Source organism: Archocentrus centrarchus, chromosome 18 (assembly GCF_007364275.1).
Source record: "Archocentrus centrarchus isolate MPI-CPG fArcCen1 chromosome 18, fArcCen1, whole genome shotgun sequence".
In the NCBI taxonomy this organism is placed as follows: Eukaryota; Metazoa; Chordata; class Actinopteri; order Cichliformes; family Cichlidae; genus Archocentrus; species Archocentrus centrarchus.
The window spans coordinates 1,105,979-1,123,229 of NC_044363.1; the positions used below are offsets into that span (position 1 = coordinate 1,105,979).

The 17,251-nt window shown below is 41.5% G+C and overlaps 1 protein-coding gene across 2 annotated transcripts in view; it reads left to right on the plus strand.

The window, feature by feature from the left end:
* Positions 1-17,251, plus strand: part of fgf11a (fibroblast growth factor 11a) — an 89,312-nt gene that overhangs the window by 70,328 nt on the left and 1,733 nt on the right. For both annotated transcript variants that reach the window (XM_030754169.1, XM_030754167.1), the window contains one exon: positions 16,606-16,804. In XM_030754169.1, coding sequence (XP_030610029.1) covers positions 16,606-16,804 — 199 coding nt within the window. The remainder of the gene's footprint in view (positions 1-16,605; positions 16,805-17,251) is intronic.

Consider the following 17,251-nt stretch of genomic DNA (forward strand, 5'->3'; position numbering starts at 1 on the left):
CTAAATTCAGACAAAACTAAGGTTCTTGGACTCAGCCCTAAAAATCTTAGAAACATGGGGTGTGTAATCAATTACTTACCCTAGATGGCATTACCTTTGCCTTAACATTGTGGGGAATCTGGGATTTAGTTTTCACCAGAATATCTTCATTCATATCAAATGGAGATTTAGGCACCATGTTACAAGCAGCCTGTCAACATGTAATTTGTTCCAGTTTGTTTAAACTAATCTATTGAAAATGCCAAAGATAACATACTCTTTGCACCAAAGAGTTATTAACTGAAAACTTGGCACATGTTGACATGTTGCGCAGTGTTTCTTTAAAATAAACTGCGGAAGATGGACAAGTGGAGGACAAAAGAAGAAGTGAAATGTCTACAAAACTATCTACAGCGCAGTAAAAGTTTCTAAAAGTCATGGCCTAAAGAAATTATAAGAAATCCAGCAAAGACCTGACATAGGACATGAGAGATGCATCTGGCCCTCCAGTTGATCCATCTACTGTTTGCAGAAGCCTCATCAGAACCTTAGTGGTCTTAGTGGAAGGGTGGTTGTCAAGAAACCACTCTTAAGAAAGGGAAACTGATAGAATGGGCAAAATTTCACATGAACTGGACCGAAAATCCATCACTCCATAAGCGCAACAGCTCTTATGGAGTGATGAATCTAAACTTGAAATTTTTTGTTCAAATCATCTTCAATATATACAGAGGTCAGGAGAGAGGTACAACAGTGAGTGTCTACAGCCATCCGTACACCACGTTGTGGGCTTTGTCATGGTTTGCCGCTACAGGAAAGACAAGGGCTGCATGCGCCAATGGTGTTGGAGATTTTGTCAAAATTGATGGAATTATGAACACAGAAAAGTACCGTCAGAGTTTGATCCACCATGTACTACCATCTGGAAAGTATCTGATTGGCAACAGCTTCATTTGTCAGCATGACAATGTTCCCTAAAACACGGCCAATGCAATAAAAGCATACGTGGATAGAAAAACACACAGTGGAACACTATCAATCATGGATTGGCCTCCCCATAACCCGGACCTCAACATTATTGAAGCGGTGTGGGATCATCTTGACAGAGAACAGAACAAAAGGCAGCCAACATCCAAAGAAGAGCTTTGAATGTCCTTCAAGAAGCCTGAAGAACTATTTCTGAGGACTACTTAAGCTAAGCTCATTACAATTGTATAAACTACGTTTTTTTGCCTTATATTTATATATTGCCTTATTTCCATGTATGTTTATAGATGATTCAATAAATCACAGCATCTATTTCCAATTGTCAAAGCAAAAATAAAGAATTAAAGGGTGACTCAAGGCTTTTGCACATTACGGTACAGTGGAGTGGATTTAGACAATTAAATTCAACAAGATATAAGCAGGTGTTTCACGAGCTCTAAAGCGAGCATAAAAGGTAGAATTTGGTGAGTGAATGTAATCAGCATCATCACCTTAAATATCAACTGACCTTGGTTACCCTTAATGAACACCACAGTCTGCCCTGCACCAGTCCAACAGAGTGCATAACACCACAGCATAACACATTCAGTTAAAGTGAATGCAACCTTTGAATGAAATTAGTTTACTTCAGTTTGTTTTGCAAAACTTTTCACAAAATCATGTATAGACCCAATTTCTGATTTAAAAGCTCTAAAATTAATTAGAACATTATATGTAAGCTTAAAATTTCCAGTCTATAAAATATCGCTTTCCAAGCAGTCTAATCTCGCATCTTCCTCTGCTCTCCTGTCTTTCTTACATTTTTCTTTATCTCTCAGAGGACATTACCATTATTTTTCTCTCCATGGAAAATACAGTACCTGTACATTAGCTAGCAGACACACTGTGTGACACACTGCACAGAAACTGTGTGTTTGTTGATATTTGTTGAGCTCTTTGAAAAGTGGTGTTTGAAATGATCTGTCACTGTTTATGCCTTCTCCTCTTCTGTGGTGCTAGCTAGATGGTAAAATATTGTGAGCACAATATTTTACATTTGAACTTTATACATTTGAATGCATCACAGGGAAAAGCGAAAAAGAAGGAAACAGCGATGTGCTGAGGGCGTAAGCGGGTCGTGGGATGTCATCATTTTCTTATTACTAAGCCAATATATATCAACTGGAAGCAATGCCAGGCTGCAGCACACCAAAATTAGCTCATTCAACAGCATTAACCAGCCTAACACATTTATTTGTTCAATAACTGAAGGTGCCTGAATGCTGTTCTGGGCCACTTTAACCCCTGGTCCAACTAAGCATGCATTGATAAATTCATATATTTAATGTGCTTCATCTCAGTAATAACTAAAACTTGACTTTGTGATCATAACATGCACCAACAGAAACTTTTTTTTTCCAGAGCCAGATAGCCCAGCTGTATGAGGAAAGAAGCCAGATGGTCTGTGTGTATCCATCTGTCTTTACACATCCCCAGCAATACACAATTCCTCTTCATCATCCTCTTGTCGCCTTCACCTCTGCAGTACCTTTATTCATCTGGCCACCATACATCTCTCTTTATTTCCCCACCCATCACCTCTCTTTCAATCTTGTCTGACTGCCTATGAATCTTAAATCATGCATACTGAGAAAGCACTCAAAGGCAAATGAGCATTTTGCAGTTATCACCATTCATTCAATCTGTTGGCAGGAAGTTAAGAAACAAATGTTTCTTTTAAGATATTAATATTAATACAGGCACAGGGAGCAGGCCTGTGTAGGTCTGTGGAGTTCTGTGCAGTGGCTGGGCACTGATCCTGGAGAACTGGGGCATGTGGGACTAGCTCAGCAGAGGTTAATGACGAGGGGAAACTCCTTGTCATGGTTCCATTGTTTGAGACGGCTGGGACCCGCTTACCTGTGGGCACCTCCTGAAAATTGCTTTCTGATAAAAATAGTGCTCAGCCGTGGACCTGGCCCACTTTATTAGTCGTATGCTCTGGAAAAGCCTCCGGGGTAGAGAGATGGCAGTGGAGAAGGATGGAGGAGTGATGTGTGCAGGGTGGATGATGTGGTGTTTGGAGATGTAGTCAAACACACAGGCACGAGCACAAAGCAACAAAATGAACCTGTGCACCACACACACGCACACACATGCGTGCACACACACGCACGCACACACATGCATGCACACACACACACATGCACGCACACACACATGCACACACACACACACACACACACACACACACCATTCCCTTGTGCAATTTAGCCACCCTCCACATCCCCCAAAAACACACATGTGCAACCAGGTATAAACAATCTGACAGAGGCAGGCAGACATAATTGGGCCGGACTCCGATACCCGGGACCAGCTCTGGCCAAGCTCTCCACAGTTAACAGGGGAAAGTTGGACAAAGTAAAACTTTGCTCGGATGACATTGTGAATATACACCCTGAGGATAAACGAGCACAGCCCCACTTCTGTCTCTTTTCACACATGAAACACACTGTAGTCCAACACCTGAATGAGGATCACCATTACACGTAAGTTAAAGACACGCATAAGTTAAAAACACAATCTAGCTCCCTTTTATCCTCTTTAGGTCACAAAGGGAGGGTTTCTATTTAAGTGAAATTGCTGTGATGAGCTCAAGAAAGAGTTTAAAAAGAAATGATTGAAATTGTGTTTTGGGTTCAAATAAGGACCTTGTGAAGGGTTAGGACCTTTGTCGTCATAGTTTAATTAATAAAGGTTAAACTTCAGAAGCTGTTGCACCATCAATAGACGTTCAGCTGACCTATCCATCCTCTCTGACCTCCTCCCATGTCAGACCTTGTAAGAGCAAAATCTTGTTACCATCAGTTATTTTTGAGAACTCTACCCCGTAGTTACAAAAATACTTGAAGTACAGTTTATTTCTCTCAAATTGTTGTTCCATCTTTCCTTTGTGCTTGTTCTCTGCCCTGTTTGTGACCTCCTCTAAGCTCTCCGCCGGGGACTTCTTTTGAGATGCATGGAGGTACAGGTCACTAAATTGGAAATGCCTCTGCTTACAAGACCAACCCAGGAGACGAGGTAAAGAGCCATGATGGAGAATTAGAGAAAGGAGAGAGGGGTGGTGAGGAATGCCTGCAGGTAGGCATGTGGAAGAAGTGAGAAAGGGATGGCACAGGGAAACTTAAGGGAAGATTTAGGGAAGAATTTCATATCCACTTTATAATGCTGCAGCTACACCCAGAGCCAGCACAACGGCCTTGCTAAGGTTTCCACAAGAGTTACGGCTCTCCCGGTGAGTTGAGAGGGTATATCCAAGTTCTGCAGTCTGATCAGTACCAGCAACCCATAAACATGCACACATACAGAGGGGGATGACAACACACAAGCAGACACTTGTAGACATATTTTACATGGTAATTTATAGGATTCCAAGCATAGATTAGAAAAGGTTCAAGTACCAAAGCCTTTTACTGTAAATGAATTCCTATAAGAGGGCTTTTCTTTATACGTCTCATGCTGTGGCATTTTGCTGCCATGTCTCACAAAACCAGTTAATTGGGATGGATGGTCTTTGCTGATATAGAAAGTTACTACATCCATCATCACACTGTGTTCTATAAGGGCGAGCAGCTCCTTTCTCTGTAGAGACTGGCTCTGGGAAAGAGTGTGTGTGTGTGTGTGTGTGTGCGCGCGTGTGTGTGTGTGTGTGTTTCTTTCAAGATATTTAGTTCACTTGGTTTTCCTGCAGAGATGTTGTGGAGAGTAGGTCAGGTTCGATGCAGGGTTGGGGACAAATGGGCCTTTCTGTTTAGCTCCTGAGAGCAAATCACTGTTCGTTTATTGATAATTAGCAACTGGCAAAATCAACAATACCAAGTTTTTTTAGGAAGTGTGACAAGATTAGCTTTCTTTAATATTCTCAAGTTTTATTTTATTTATTGTTTACAAACCACATATTTATCCAGAAAGCATCCGTAAAATATTTTTGATTTTATACACCTCTCATCCACCACCTTTATACACTGAAATTTGTATTTGTGTAAGTGCAAAATTCGCTATCTTTTAGCTATGTTTTGCTCTCTACCAAGAGCTGTGGAAAATGTTTGTCTATTAAGCTGCTCTGTGCTCTGCTGTGTTTAGCATCTATGATTAATTCGTTTATATTCTATGAAATTGAAACAGCAGAAAGAGGCCACAAAGTTCTAAACATGAGGTCAGCAAGTCAAACAACAGGTTGTGTTGAAGCTGATGGTCGGTTATTGGTTTGTTTCAGCTGGCAGCAGTTTCCTGGAAGTAGCACCCAAGATGAAGATGCCTTCCTGCTTATTACTGGCAGCAGAACCAGCACCTCGGTGCTTGTGCTGCCGTGCAGAGTCCTGACACTCGTTACCAAACATTTGCAATTTTTTTTTCAAAAGAAACTATTTTGTCACAGCAAAATTAACATTTGCTAAATGGACTGGTACTTATGTGGCACCTTTCTACTCAATTTGAGGACAAATGGCAAACTGGCAATTAGTTCCCTCAACAAAGTTTACTTACAATATGACCTGAAAGCTGCCTGCGCACACACACACACACACACACCCAGCTCCTGTCCTCTGACCTTCCTCACCGACCCATAAAACCCAGAAAACGCTTGTGTCGTTTTCTTTGAGTCAGCACTCTTTTTTCCCCTTTCCTTCTTTCCTTCCTTCTTTCTTTCTTTCACTGATCTGGCATCTAAAATGTGCAGGCACGTGACAAAGGAGATGGGGTGAAATGTGACGGAAAGCGAAAGGCAAGGAGGATACCGAGATAAAGAGAGGATAACGGGTGGGGTGGGGGGGTAGTGGAGTAGCAAGAGCGTAGCAGAGAAGGAGAGTTGAAAAAGGCAGTGTACAGGTAAAGGCAGGTTATCTTTGGAAAATCCCCAAATGCACAGTGAGGGTCTGGCAGTCAAGGTGAGAAGCAGAGGACATCCCTCCCTCCGTCCCTGCTTCTTCCCCTCGTGCACCCGCCTCCACCCTCTCCAGCTGTTCTCATAACGCTGTGCTTTTGTGTGGGTTTCTTTTCTTTTTTTTTTTTGCTGCTTATTTGTGCATGTGTCTGCATTCTGCTTGGCGTGGATCTCTTGTGTACTCATCCTATTGTGCAGGCAGATATCAAGAACATGTGTTTACAGATATCTTTCTGGATAATATTTCTCTTTTGTTCATGTGTTAACACGAGATGCCATTAATGTGTGCATGTGTTCTGTCAATACCATGACTGAGATCCAGCACTACTCACGGCGTCCCCTGTAAATACCAAAATTTAGGCCCCCTTCGCTTCCTGAAGTGCCAAAAACATCTTTCTCCTCTCTGTAGGACACAACACAGACACTCACGAGGGTTCACAAGAGCAGTGAGAGGCCAAAAGGTGGAAAATGGATGGAAAAGACAGAGGAGAGACTTTTAGAGAAAAGCAGCTGGATTGTTATTATCCTGTCAGATCACTGAAAACTTTAACAAGCCTGTTCCTTAAAGAGAAACAGGCTTGTTAAATCTGAGAGCAATCTGGAACATGACTTGCAGACCCAAAAATCGGTGTCAGCTGGCATCCCCCAGTGTCATGTTATGTTATTTATGTTGTCAGATATCACTACTTTCTTATGGTCGAGAAAAGTTAACTTTTAACTCTACGAAACAACTGACAGTCAGTGAGGGCTGTAGAGGGAAATGATCCTCATGTAAATGTGTCACCAGAAGCCTGTCAGCATCCACTTTATACTTTAGTACTTTGGATGAATCTGACAAGAAATAAAGTTTTAACTTTAGTCAGTGTTTCAAGACTAAGTGATAGTTATGAATAATTCTTGAAGTCACTGCTGTTGCTCTATAAGTGTAAACGCGCACAACCCTCCGAGGGTCAGTGGAAACGCTCTCGTTTTCGAAAATGTAGTTCAGCTCGAAAAGTTTCAGAAACCATCTCCGTTTTCACGGAAATGCAATACACCGAAAACGCTGCAGTTCCCATTGCAAGGCCAGAAGTTGGCGGTGTGGATACAGGAGCTGCAGCTGTAGTGCGCATGCAAAGTAGCATTTTTGCCTGTTTAACATGGAAACAGAGAAACGCTCCGTTTTCAAAAAGCAGCGTTTTCATGCCGTTTTTGTGTAAATGGGGCCTGACATGAGTTTGTAACACTGAGTTACATATAGCGCGTTACACTATATGGAGAAAAGTTTTGGGCCACACCTCCTAATCTTTGCATTCAGGTGTTTTCAGTCCCATTGCCAAAGTTGTATAAAATCAGGCACCTAGCCATGCAGTCTGCCTTTACTAACATTTATGAAAAACAGCTTTCAATTCAATTCAGTTTTATTTATATAGCACCAAATCACAACAAACAGTCACCTCAAGGCGCTTTGTATTGTGGGTAAAGACCCTAAAATAATTACAGAGAAAACCCAACTGTCAAAATGACCCCCTATGAGCAGCACTTGGTGACAGTGGGAAGGAAAAACTCCCTTTAAACAGGAAGAAACCTCCAGCAGAACCAGGCTCAGGGAGGGGCAGTCATCTGCTGTGACTGGTTGGGCTGAGGGGAGGGAGACAGGACAAAATACATGCTGTGGAAGAGAGACAGAGATTAATAATAACTAATGATTAAATGCAGATTGGAGTATAAACAGAGAAAAAAGAGGTGAATGAAAAGAAACACTCAGTGTCATAATGGGCGGTGTGTCAGGCAGAGTTTGACCTAAAATGCAGGACGCCATATAAGCGGATGATAACTTGGAAGGGTATTTACTGAGTTACAAAACAAGAAAACCAAAATCCACTTGAAAGCTAGGCCATAATCCAAAAACGAGATGAGACATGGAAACAGGAACACACAAACACTCCACCATGATGTAAACAACGACCTGACAATGAAATGACTAAAACGCAGACAATAAATACACGCTAGGTAATGAGGCGGTGAGGAACACCTGACAGGAAGACACAGGAAGGAAAACTCAATACACTGGACAAGAAACAAGACACTACCAAAATAAAACAGGAAGTAGAACACGGACCATGACTAAGACACAAGAACTTAACACAAGGACAGAGGTTAACAAAGCACAGAGACAAGATACCAGCATCACCAAACATGAGTCAGGAGATTGACAAAAGAAACAGTACATTAAAACAACAAACACAAAACACTGGGCCTATAGCAGCATAACTAAGGGAGGGTTCAGGGTCACCTGATCCAGCCCTAACTATAAGCTTGATCATAAAGGAAAGTTTTAAGCCTAATCTTTAAAGTAGAGGGGGGGTAATAGCTCATTCCAAAGAGCTCACTGAATCCAAGCATGGATCTCACGTCACTTGTTTGGAGATTATCTTTGTGGTTTCGACATCAATAAAGACTCTGTCTTCTTTGAATGTTGGAAGGCCAGAAGTCCAGCCAGTAAGATAAAAACACATGAAATCCTCCTGGCTCGGTCCTGACAGGGATCCAGTGCTGGCCGCAGCAAGCAACAACTGTTACACCTGTGACTAAGTTCTGCTCAATTAACAAAAAACCTAAAAAAAAAAAAAAAAAAAATGAAATGCCATTAATCAGTCATAAAAAGTTACAGATAGGTTGGACCAACACAGGGTTATTTACTTAAAAAATAAAGAGAAACTTCAAATTTACTATTTAATAATTTAATTTATTTCAAACAATTATTTTTATTAATTTTTTAAAATTCCCTCTTGTGTCTTAAAAGTTACACGGGCGTCAGCCTCCTCTGATCCAAATGCACCTGTAATAGATATTCATAATGTTACTGGTGGGCTCTTGTAAGTCAGCTTACACAGGCTTTTGTGAATCCTGTTATATTTTGTAGCATACTGTCCTACAGTAATGGAGCGTACTTACACAGTGAGGATGACACATCCCTTTTCCCAGACTGAAGCATCTTTTTTGCCTCTGAAAAACAGTCCTAACAGCCCCGTGTGCAGTCACAGTACAAGTCAACCAGAAAAATGCTGCTTTTAAAGCTCAAGCAAACAGCCTCTTTTCTGGTACTACAGTAAGGGTTGACAAAATCGCTGTGAATGTCAGAGCTTGTTTTTCATTTAAGGGTTGATGCTTTTTAACACTTGAGCTGGTTTATCCACTGGAGAATACAGCGCTCGCTCGGAGATGGACGTGTTCTTCCCTAAAACCTGAAGGCCCTAGCCAGTTTGCTAAAGGCAAACTGGCTAGGGCAAGGGTTTGAAGGATCATAGGAACTGTACTCTGCACTGAAGCCTGTTTGGGGGAACGGTGTTGATGATGATGTGAAAGAGCAAAGCAGCAGGACTGCATGCTGTCCATGCATGAAATAATAAATGATAATTATGCCTATCTTTAGAAAATTGTTTTGCAAGCTCCTCTGATGCTTCCTCAGCTGTTTGCTCTTAATTAAAGCTGTTTTTTTTTTCTGCCCATTTGCTCAGATAATCATCAGCTTTTCTCTAAACAAGCATTTGTGAGGCTAACCTTGCTCTGTGTGCAGATTGTTATCCTCCTGACAAGAGTTGCATCTGTAGGTAAATATTCATCATTCACTTTACAGGGACACAGTCGTGCTGTTTTAGCCCGCCGTCGGGTTCGTCCTCTGCCACAGTGCTGCACTTCCATGGCTTCATTTGTACTGATTAAAATTTTAGATCAGTTTTATTATTTTCAGTCATCTTCAGAATAACCATTAAAGTAGAAACATCCACTGAACCAAGTGCTTTTCAGGTGAAAGAAAAGAATTCACGTTCAGTCCAGTATATTTTTAACCCGGTCATCCGCACACATTTTTCCCCTGCAGGATTTTTTTTATGACACTTTTTCTTTATTGGACTGTGAAGTGAAAAGACAGGATAGACATGAGAAACAGAGGCTGATAAACTGAGCTGACAGTCAGCTGATGGAAGCCAAACTTGGTCTGTGGACTCTTGTGATGGCATGATGCACTCATCCACGTGAAACCGAAAGCAGATTAAAATAACTTGTGTTACTCTATCACTGAGGAAAACAGGCATTATTTAAAAGTTTTGATCTAATACATTAATATTTACTAATTTTATAGTAGGCAAACTTACTATGAGGGTGGCTGTAGCTCAGGATGTAGAGCAGGTCACCCACTAATCGGAAGGTTGGTGCTGCAAACCCCAAGTTGCTCTCTGATGCAAGCGTTGGAGTATGAATGTGTGTGAATGTTAGACAGTAAAAGCACTTAGCTTACATACAGATGAAAGTGCTTCTATGAACGGCTGAATGCAAACGTGTTGTATAAGTGCTTTGAGTGCAGAGTAAGAGTAGAAAGGCACTTTAAGAACGATTTACCGTATGTAATGTGAATCCACAAAAAAAAACTGACAGGTTTGCGTTTCACTTCTTGCTGTGGGCCAGCATTCAATGCATGGCCACAAATCCCGCTGGAAGCCAGCTGGCCATGTAAACAGGGTCTGTTTACCAAAATCCAGATGTGTTTACAGTTTGTTTCTGCTTCTCCCAAGTGGCCACAAACACTGGTAATACTATTTTAATTTTAAGTCTTATGATGGGCATGCCTTACAAATACTCAAAAAATGACTTGCAATCAGACTGTAGATGGACACGGCAACTGTGGCATCCCCCTTTAGTTTCTGGACTCTGGATTTTAAAGCCTCACCATTATTGTCACCAAGTTCTTGCTCACAGGGGGTCTTTTTGACTGTTGGGTTTTCTTTGTAATTATTGTAGGGTCTTTATCTTATAATATAAAGGCGTTGTTGTGATTTGGCGCTATATAAATAAAATTGCATTAAACTCCAAGGCTAGTCGCAGGTTTCCTTGATGTTGATTCTGCTGTATGTCCACTCTCCTTGACTGTGCTGACCTCACCATCTTTTATAGTGGGTGACTGAGCATGTGTTGATCATTTCCTTAATTGGAAAGGTGTGGGTAGGAAATGTTTCTAAATTTTCAAAATAAAAACCTGCAAATAAGGACAAAAAATATAAAAGAATCAAAATTTGTTGATAGAAAACACTCAATAAAATATTAAAAGTGTTTCCACCCTGTGACAGCTGTATTGCTTAAAAAGGATAAACACTCAAATCCTTGCATATTCTTAGGGATTTATATTCACATATAACAACCCAAAGTTGTTGCTGGGAAATAGTCCAATGCCAAAATCAAAATAGCTCCCTTCACATAGAGGAGGAGATACCTGAGCAGCTTTTTGGCACAATAAGGCTTTCACACATTTTACATAACTTCCTGTGCTGGTGCATCTGTAGCTTTTTCCTTGACAGACTCTGCAATGTCCAAATGAGGCTGCATTAATATAAAAGTCAGCCATATGTGAATGGCAAAGCCATCACTTTAACTGCTTAATGAAGCCAGCAATGTTACATGGCTGACGTCTTTAAAGGACTTCACTGCGTCGCAGGAATTAAACACTTCAGCACGTCTGATCGGTTTCACGCCTCCTCCAAAGATGTTTTTTCTGTTTGTATTTTGAAAATAAGACAAATTTCATGAAACTTTCTGGAGCGATGGTGAACAAGCAAAGACGGTACCCATCACATTTTGATGCAGCTACTTTAAAACTGTGAAATAAGGTATGGCCTGGTGGATTTAAATGCAGCTACTGCATATTTGTTTGACAGACAAGCTCATTTTCAAGACAAAGACTGTTACAAAATATAAAATTACAACCTATTTTACAAAGAGTACATATTGAGTTGTCTAAGGCAGTGAAAGTGTTTGCCCTGGACTTGGGTTTTGACTCCACAGCCACACTTTCTCCCATGACTTTCTCCTGTTTTTACCTATACTGCGGCTCACTGTTTTAGCCCAGATATTCTCTTTAGTTTATCATAAACGCTCCTTTTAATATCTTAGATAAAATATGTAACATGCATCTCCAACCACTAGTGTCCTCTGGGACACATTTGGTAAGTGTTTGTAACTTGAAGGCCATTGATTAACCTGCGGTTACGCGCTGTTTAACTTGCAAGTTGATTGAAGTTCTTCACGCTTCACACAGGTTTTTTTTTTCTTTTTTCTGCACCATTGCCTATGGTTTTTATGCAAAGGTCTTACATAAATTCACTCCCCCATCTACGTGCATGGGAGGCGCATTGTTTAATGGCAGCTGTGTGCCTGAGACACGGGGCTGAATGATGTCTTTCGCTGTCAGTGGATGAAAACAAAAAGAAGCCTGTGTGTGTCATTACTGGAGAGTAATCCTGAAGTACTTTCTCAGTCTCTGCCATGTTTCTCCCCTCATTTCCTTTCTCCCCACTTGCTTGTTTCATTTCTTCTCCTTTTTGCCCTTCCCCCTCTCTTTTCTCATCGTTGCTCTCCCTCACTCATGAGAGTGAGAGATGAGGGGGTGGGGGGGTGGGGTGGGTGGGGGGTTCAGTCCATCCGTCATTATTGATGTCACAAGTGGAGTGTGTATATATGTGCGTGTGTGTGTGTCATCTGGCACCGGGTGGCCTCCCACTGATGTAAGAAGGATCTGTCATGTCTCTCTGTCACAACAGCAGACATGCATGAGTAGATGTACACACACACACACACACACACACACCTAAGCACACATAGGAGACTTGTCTCTACTGTTTCTGTGCAGCAGAAGATGCTCAGCTGGTCCTCAGCTGAGCAGGGGTGGCTGTGGCTCAGGAGGTGAATGTTAGATAGTAAGCCCTTAGCTGCAGAAGGAAGTGCTTGTATGAGTTTTATAAAGCGCTTTGAGTGCTCAGCTAGAGCAGAAAAGCACTGTATAAGATCTAGTCCATTTACTGTCAGTGAATGTATGAGCACTGTATCCTGCAATCTTAGTACCCTCTGACCTACCCCGAGATCTACTGCACCTCAATATGTGTCCAAATTCTGCTTAAAACAACTTCCAAAGCAGCCAGTAGGTCCTGGAGTTTTAGAGGTTTGTAGTATCATACTGCATTATTGTTCATTTGTTGTTTATATGCATTTCTGCATCCAGAGGCATAAAATGCAGCATGATGTGACATTTAAGCGAAAGAAATAAGAAAGAAACTTCGGGTGGAGTTGTGGCTGTTCTCCAACTCGAGTCATTTTTAGCAGGCTTAAAGAAGCCCTTTGGGGAGAGCTGAGTGTTAGGGAGTGACAAGCGGACACCAGTTCATTTTGTAGCAACAGCAGAAGCCTGGCTGTGTGTTTGGAGCAGCACCTGCTGAGCACAAGAGGAACTGCATAAACTGTGTCTTAGATGAGGGGGATGAGGGGTTATTGGGCTCAGGTGACAGATAGTATTCACTGTTACTAGATTGAGGCTTGCTGGCGTTCTGGATAAAGAGAGATGAGGAAGGCTCCTTTGCCTCCGCTTTGATGAAGAGGAAATGATCAGTGAGAAATCAGCCTGAAGTGCATTGAGAGCGTGCAGACAGATGCTCATCTGTCCCCTGTGTGTATGCTGCTTGAAAAATGCGTGTCTATAAATTAATGTTTAATCGCGTTACCCTATAAAACAGCATTGCTGATGACACCCTGCATGCATGCTTATAACTACGTGCGTGAAGCTTTATTCTGTCCAAGACAAAATATATATACAATTATAACATATATTTGACATGTCCTATACAGTAGTAGAGATTTTAATCTTTTTTTTTTAATCGCTTACACATGTAAAATAAAAAAATAAAAAAATGATATTAATGATATTAATGAAGAGACTGGAGACCTGTCCAGGGATAGAGTCCAGCCACCTTGAGACTCTGAACTGGATCAATGGTTGAGAAAATGAATGGATGCACAGAACATATTGTAAATGTTTAACATGCAGACTGGGAAAGGGTCACATTGGCTCTGTGAGCTCGGCCTTAATTTGGATGGCTTTGCAAAGTGTGAAAGTTGCGCTGAAGTCATTAATTACTCAAAATGTTCAAATAAATGTACTATTGTTCCTGGTTTGGTGACGAAGGCATTACTACACAGAAAGGAAAACGCGTGGAAAGTTTGCATATGCAGATGTAGACAAGTCAGCTGTATTTTAAAATCATTAAATCCTTAAGCAGGAAATAATACCTCTGCTGTCAAAGTTTCAAAGGAGGGGGCTAACAGGTAGCTGTCTCTTGGTGTTTGCAGGAACTTGTATCTTCTTTGTTTTTAAATATACGTTTTTTATGCAATTTCTTTTTACTGGTCTGAGAGTTAAAATCAAATTAAGCTGGCCCATGAACTAAAGTGAGTTTGACACCCCTGATTGAGACCATTTGTCAAACATAAAAAAGATTCTTATGTCTCTCTGCAGAGGTGACTGTGCTCATGCGTACAGCCATGCATTCCAGCTGCACGCTGCAGGTCGTGTATTTGCTCAGTTTGCCTCAGTTTGAAGACTTTTTATTGTTAAAAATGCCTAATCTTCATTAGTTTTCAGTGTTAGCACAATCATTTGGATTACTACAATATTTTTATTGTAGCCTCTGAGTTTGAGACAGTGGTGTAAGAGGGGGTAGGTCTTTACTGCCATTTCAATGCTGGAATATATTATTAATCTTAATCACTTTGAGCTCTTAGTTTATGTTTATTTATTTATTTTTTTGTGTCAGCGTCATAGACACTGAGTTCAAATGACAGATGAGGGAACAGCCTGCCCTGCAACATCAGTCTGAACCTCGAGTTTGAGTGGACTCGACATTTTGATCGGGCTGAGATGTTAAGATGAAGCAGACACTCACAAGCACATATAATTTTGTAGATTCAGGTAAAAAGATGCAAAAATAAGAAAATTAGAATGTGTGTGTGTGTGTGTGTGTGTGTCTCTGTGTAGCCCTGAACATGCATATCATTTGCTTGAAATTTGGTTTGCTTCTATCGTGACAGCTCATCATGATCTTACACATATAAATACACCAGTAATAATCATGCAGGGTGTTAAGTTCGGGTCAGATGGAGAGCCCTAATGCAGGCAGCATTTTTTTGATTTCAACTTTTGGACTTAAAGCAAACTTTTAAAATAATTCAAGTAAAAATCAGATTTGTTGGAAAGCTGCAGGGAGCACTGTGTCAAAACAAAGATCCCTCAAAATGATTTAAAATGTTTTGGAAGCAGACAGAGTGACAGAGGCAAATGTGGTGAGTGAAGACTGTTTTGAGTGAAGAACATGCCAACACATGATTAAATTAATGAATGCTGGGGGAAAAAAAATCACACATGCTCCTGGTTGGAAAGTGTGGAACAGGGTGTTTGGGGCGGCCCATGGAAGCAATAAAGTGAAGGAGAAGAGTGACTAAATGATTAGACCCAGGTGTGCCAGAAAACTATAGGAGTGAAAACTGTGTGAGGAAATTAAATTGGCAGGAGTGCAAGAACAATGGGGATTACAATACAGTCAGTTTATATATCTATATTCACACCCCTGCCGTAAAGTCCTTAACTGCTGGATGGTAGTTGGAGATCCAGCTGTCATCATCTTCAGTGATTCCACACAGAAAATTTGACCAATTTACACACATTTATTTTTGCAACAGTGTGTTTTCCACAGACACTAAACACCAGAATGTGCATCTTACCACATTTGCTTACCTGTGGTGGTCTCCTAAGTTTGCTGATCTGCCCAGATTCAGCTTATTTCACATAATTAGTCAAGTAATGAACTTGAGCATGCCTGTCTAAGGTGTGTGTGTGTGTGTGCTGATCAGGCTTTTCATAGCTGGCTTTAAAGTTCCTCCACATTCACACACAGCGCAGCGAAGATGAGACGCATCACACTGCAGGGAAAACACAGTTAATGATAGCAATCTGATTACACCTTCAGAGACACTGCAGACCTTTGGATTTCACTCTGTGCTAATAGAGCTAAGGTAATGGGTGGGCAAGGGAATGAATGGCTGTCTAAGTGAATGGATGTGTAATTAAAGAATGGGCGATACAGTCAATGTAATTAGCTTGTTTATGTGTGGTACAACGGATATGGGCAAGCATGAGGATCCGTGGCTGCAATGGCAGACACAGAGAGGGAGACGAGATAGGAGACGGCGAGGAGGAGGGAGAGAGGGAGAGAAAGCAAACTCCTTATTCAGGCCTTTTCTGCTCACCCGTCACATCAAGGCTCGAAATCAATCCTGCAAATTGGTTTGTTCCTCGACAAGGTTACCAAATGACGGAGGGATGGAGGGAATGAAGTGGAGAAGGAGAGACGGAATATGAGATAGAGAAGGAATATGTGAGAGCTGTAACCAGAGATTGTGGGGAGGGCGAGGAAGGGGAGGTGAGCGAGGAAGGGGAGGAGGGCGGGGATGTCCCACTGTTGACGTATTGTCTAATGGAGTGCTCTGTGCGTGTGTGTGTTTGTGAGCTGAAGGCCAGCAGCGAGGTCATTAAACTATGAAGGAGGTGAAGGATCCAGTTGATTGTTGTTTGTTACAGGTAAACCGAAAACCGCTGAGTTATGGCATGCTGGCTCAGACATGCACATGTTGGGACTGAGTTTGTCAGTGCGTGTGTGTGTGTGTGTGTCTGTGTGTGTGCCACAGATGTTCCTGTAACCCTGTCACAATGAAATGTGGAACCCATTTCCTCCCATTCCCAGCTGAGCCAGTGCAATTGGAGAGTAAATATATAAATAATAGAACAGATAAAAAAATGGCGCACACTAAATGTGTTATTCTTCTCCTCTGACCTGATGTGTGTGTGTGTGTGTGTCTTGCAGGAACACTTCACGCCTGAGTGTAAGTTTAAGGAGTGTGTGTTTGAGAACTACTACGTCACCTACTCGTCCATCCTGTACAGACAGACCCAGTCGGGACGGGCTTGGTACATCGGCATCAACCGGGACGGCCAAGTCATGAAGGGAAACCGCGTCAAGAAGACAAAGGGAGCAGCTCACTTCCTGCCCAAACTCATTGAAGGTACCACACATGGATGCTGCTCCAGAGGAAGGCCTTTCCTGGAGTTCATTGCTTTGAATTACTGGACAGGATAATCAGAAAATAATAATTTCCTCCGTATTCAGGGAATTCTTATTATAACTGCCTCACAGATACTTGTGGTTCACTTCACTCAGTTTTTCATAAGCAGCACTCTAACCCGATCCCAATCAGTCCCTGACACCCTCATACTCCTTGTCACATTTGGCTGCTGTTTGATCTCTTAATTGAGATTTAGTGCAGAAATACAGCAAGGTTTGGAATTTTTGGGCAGCCTGTGGGGAGCTTTACATCGCTATCAGATAGATGTATTAAGATCGTGCCCATCACTTATTGGAAAATGCATCCACTGAAGCGGTCCCACTTGTTAACATTCCTTTCTCCTTTTTTTAATGCTTTATGAGTACAATTTATAACAATGACAATAAA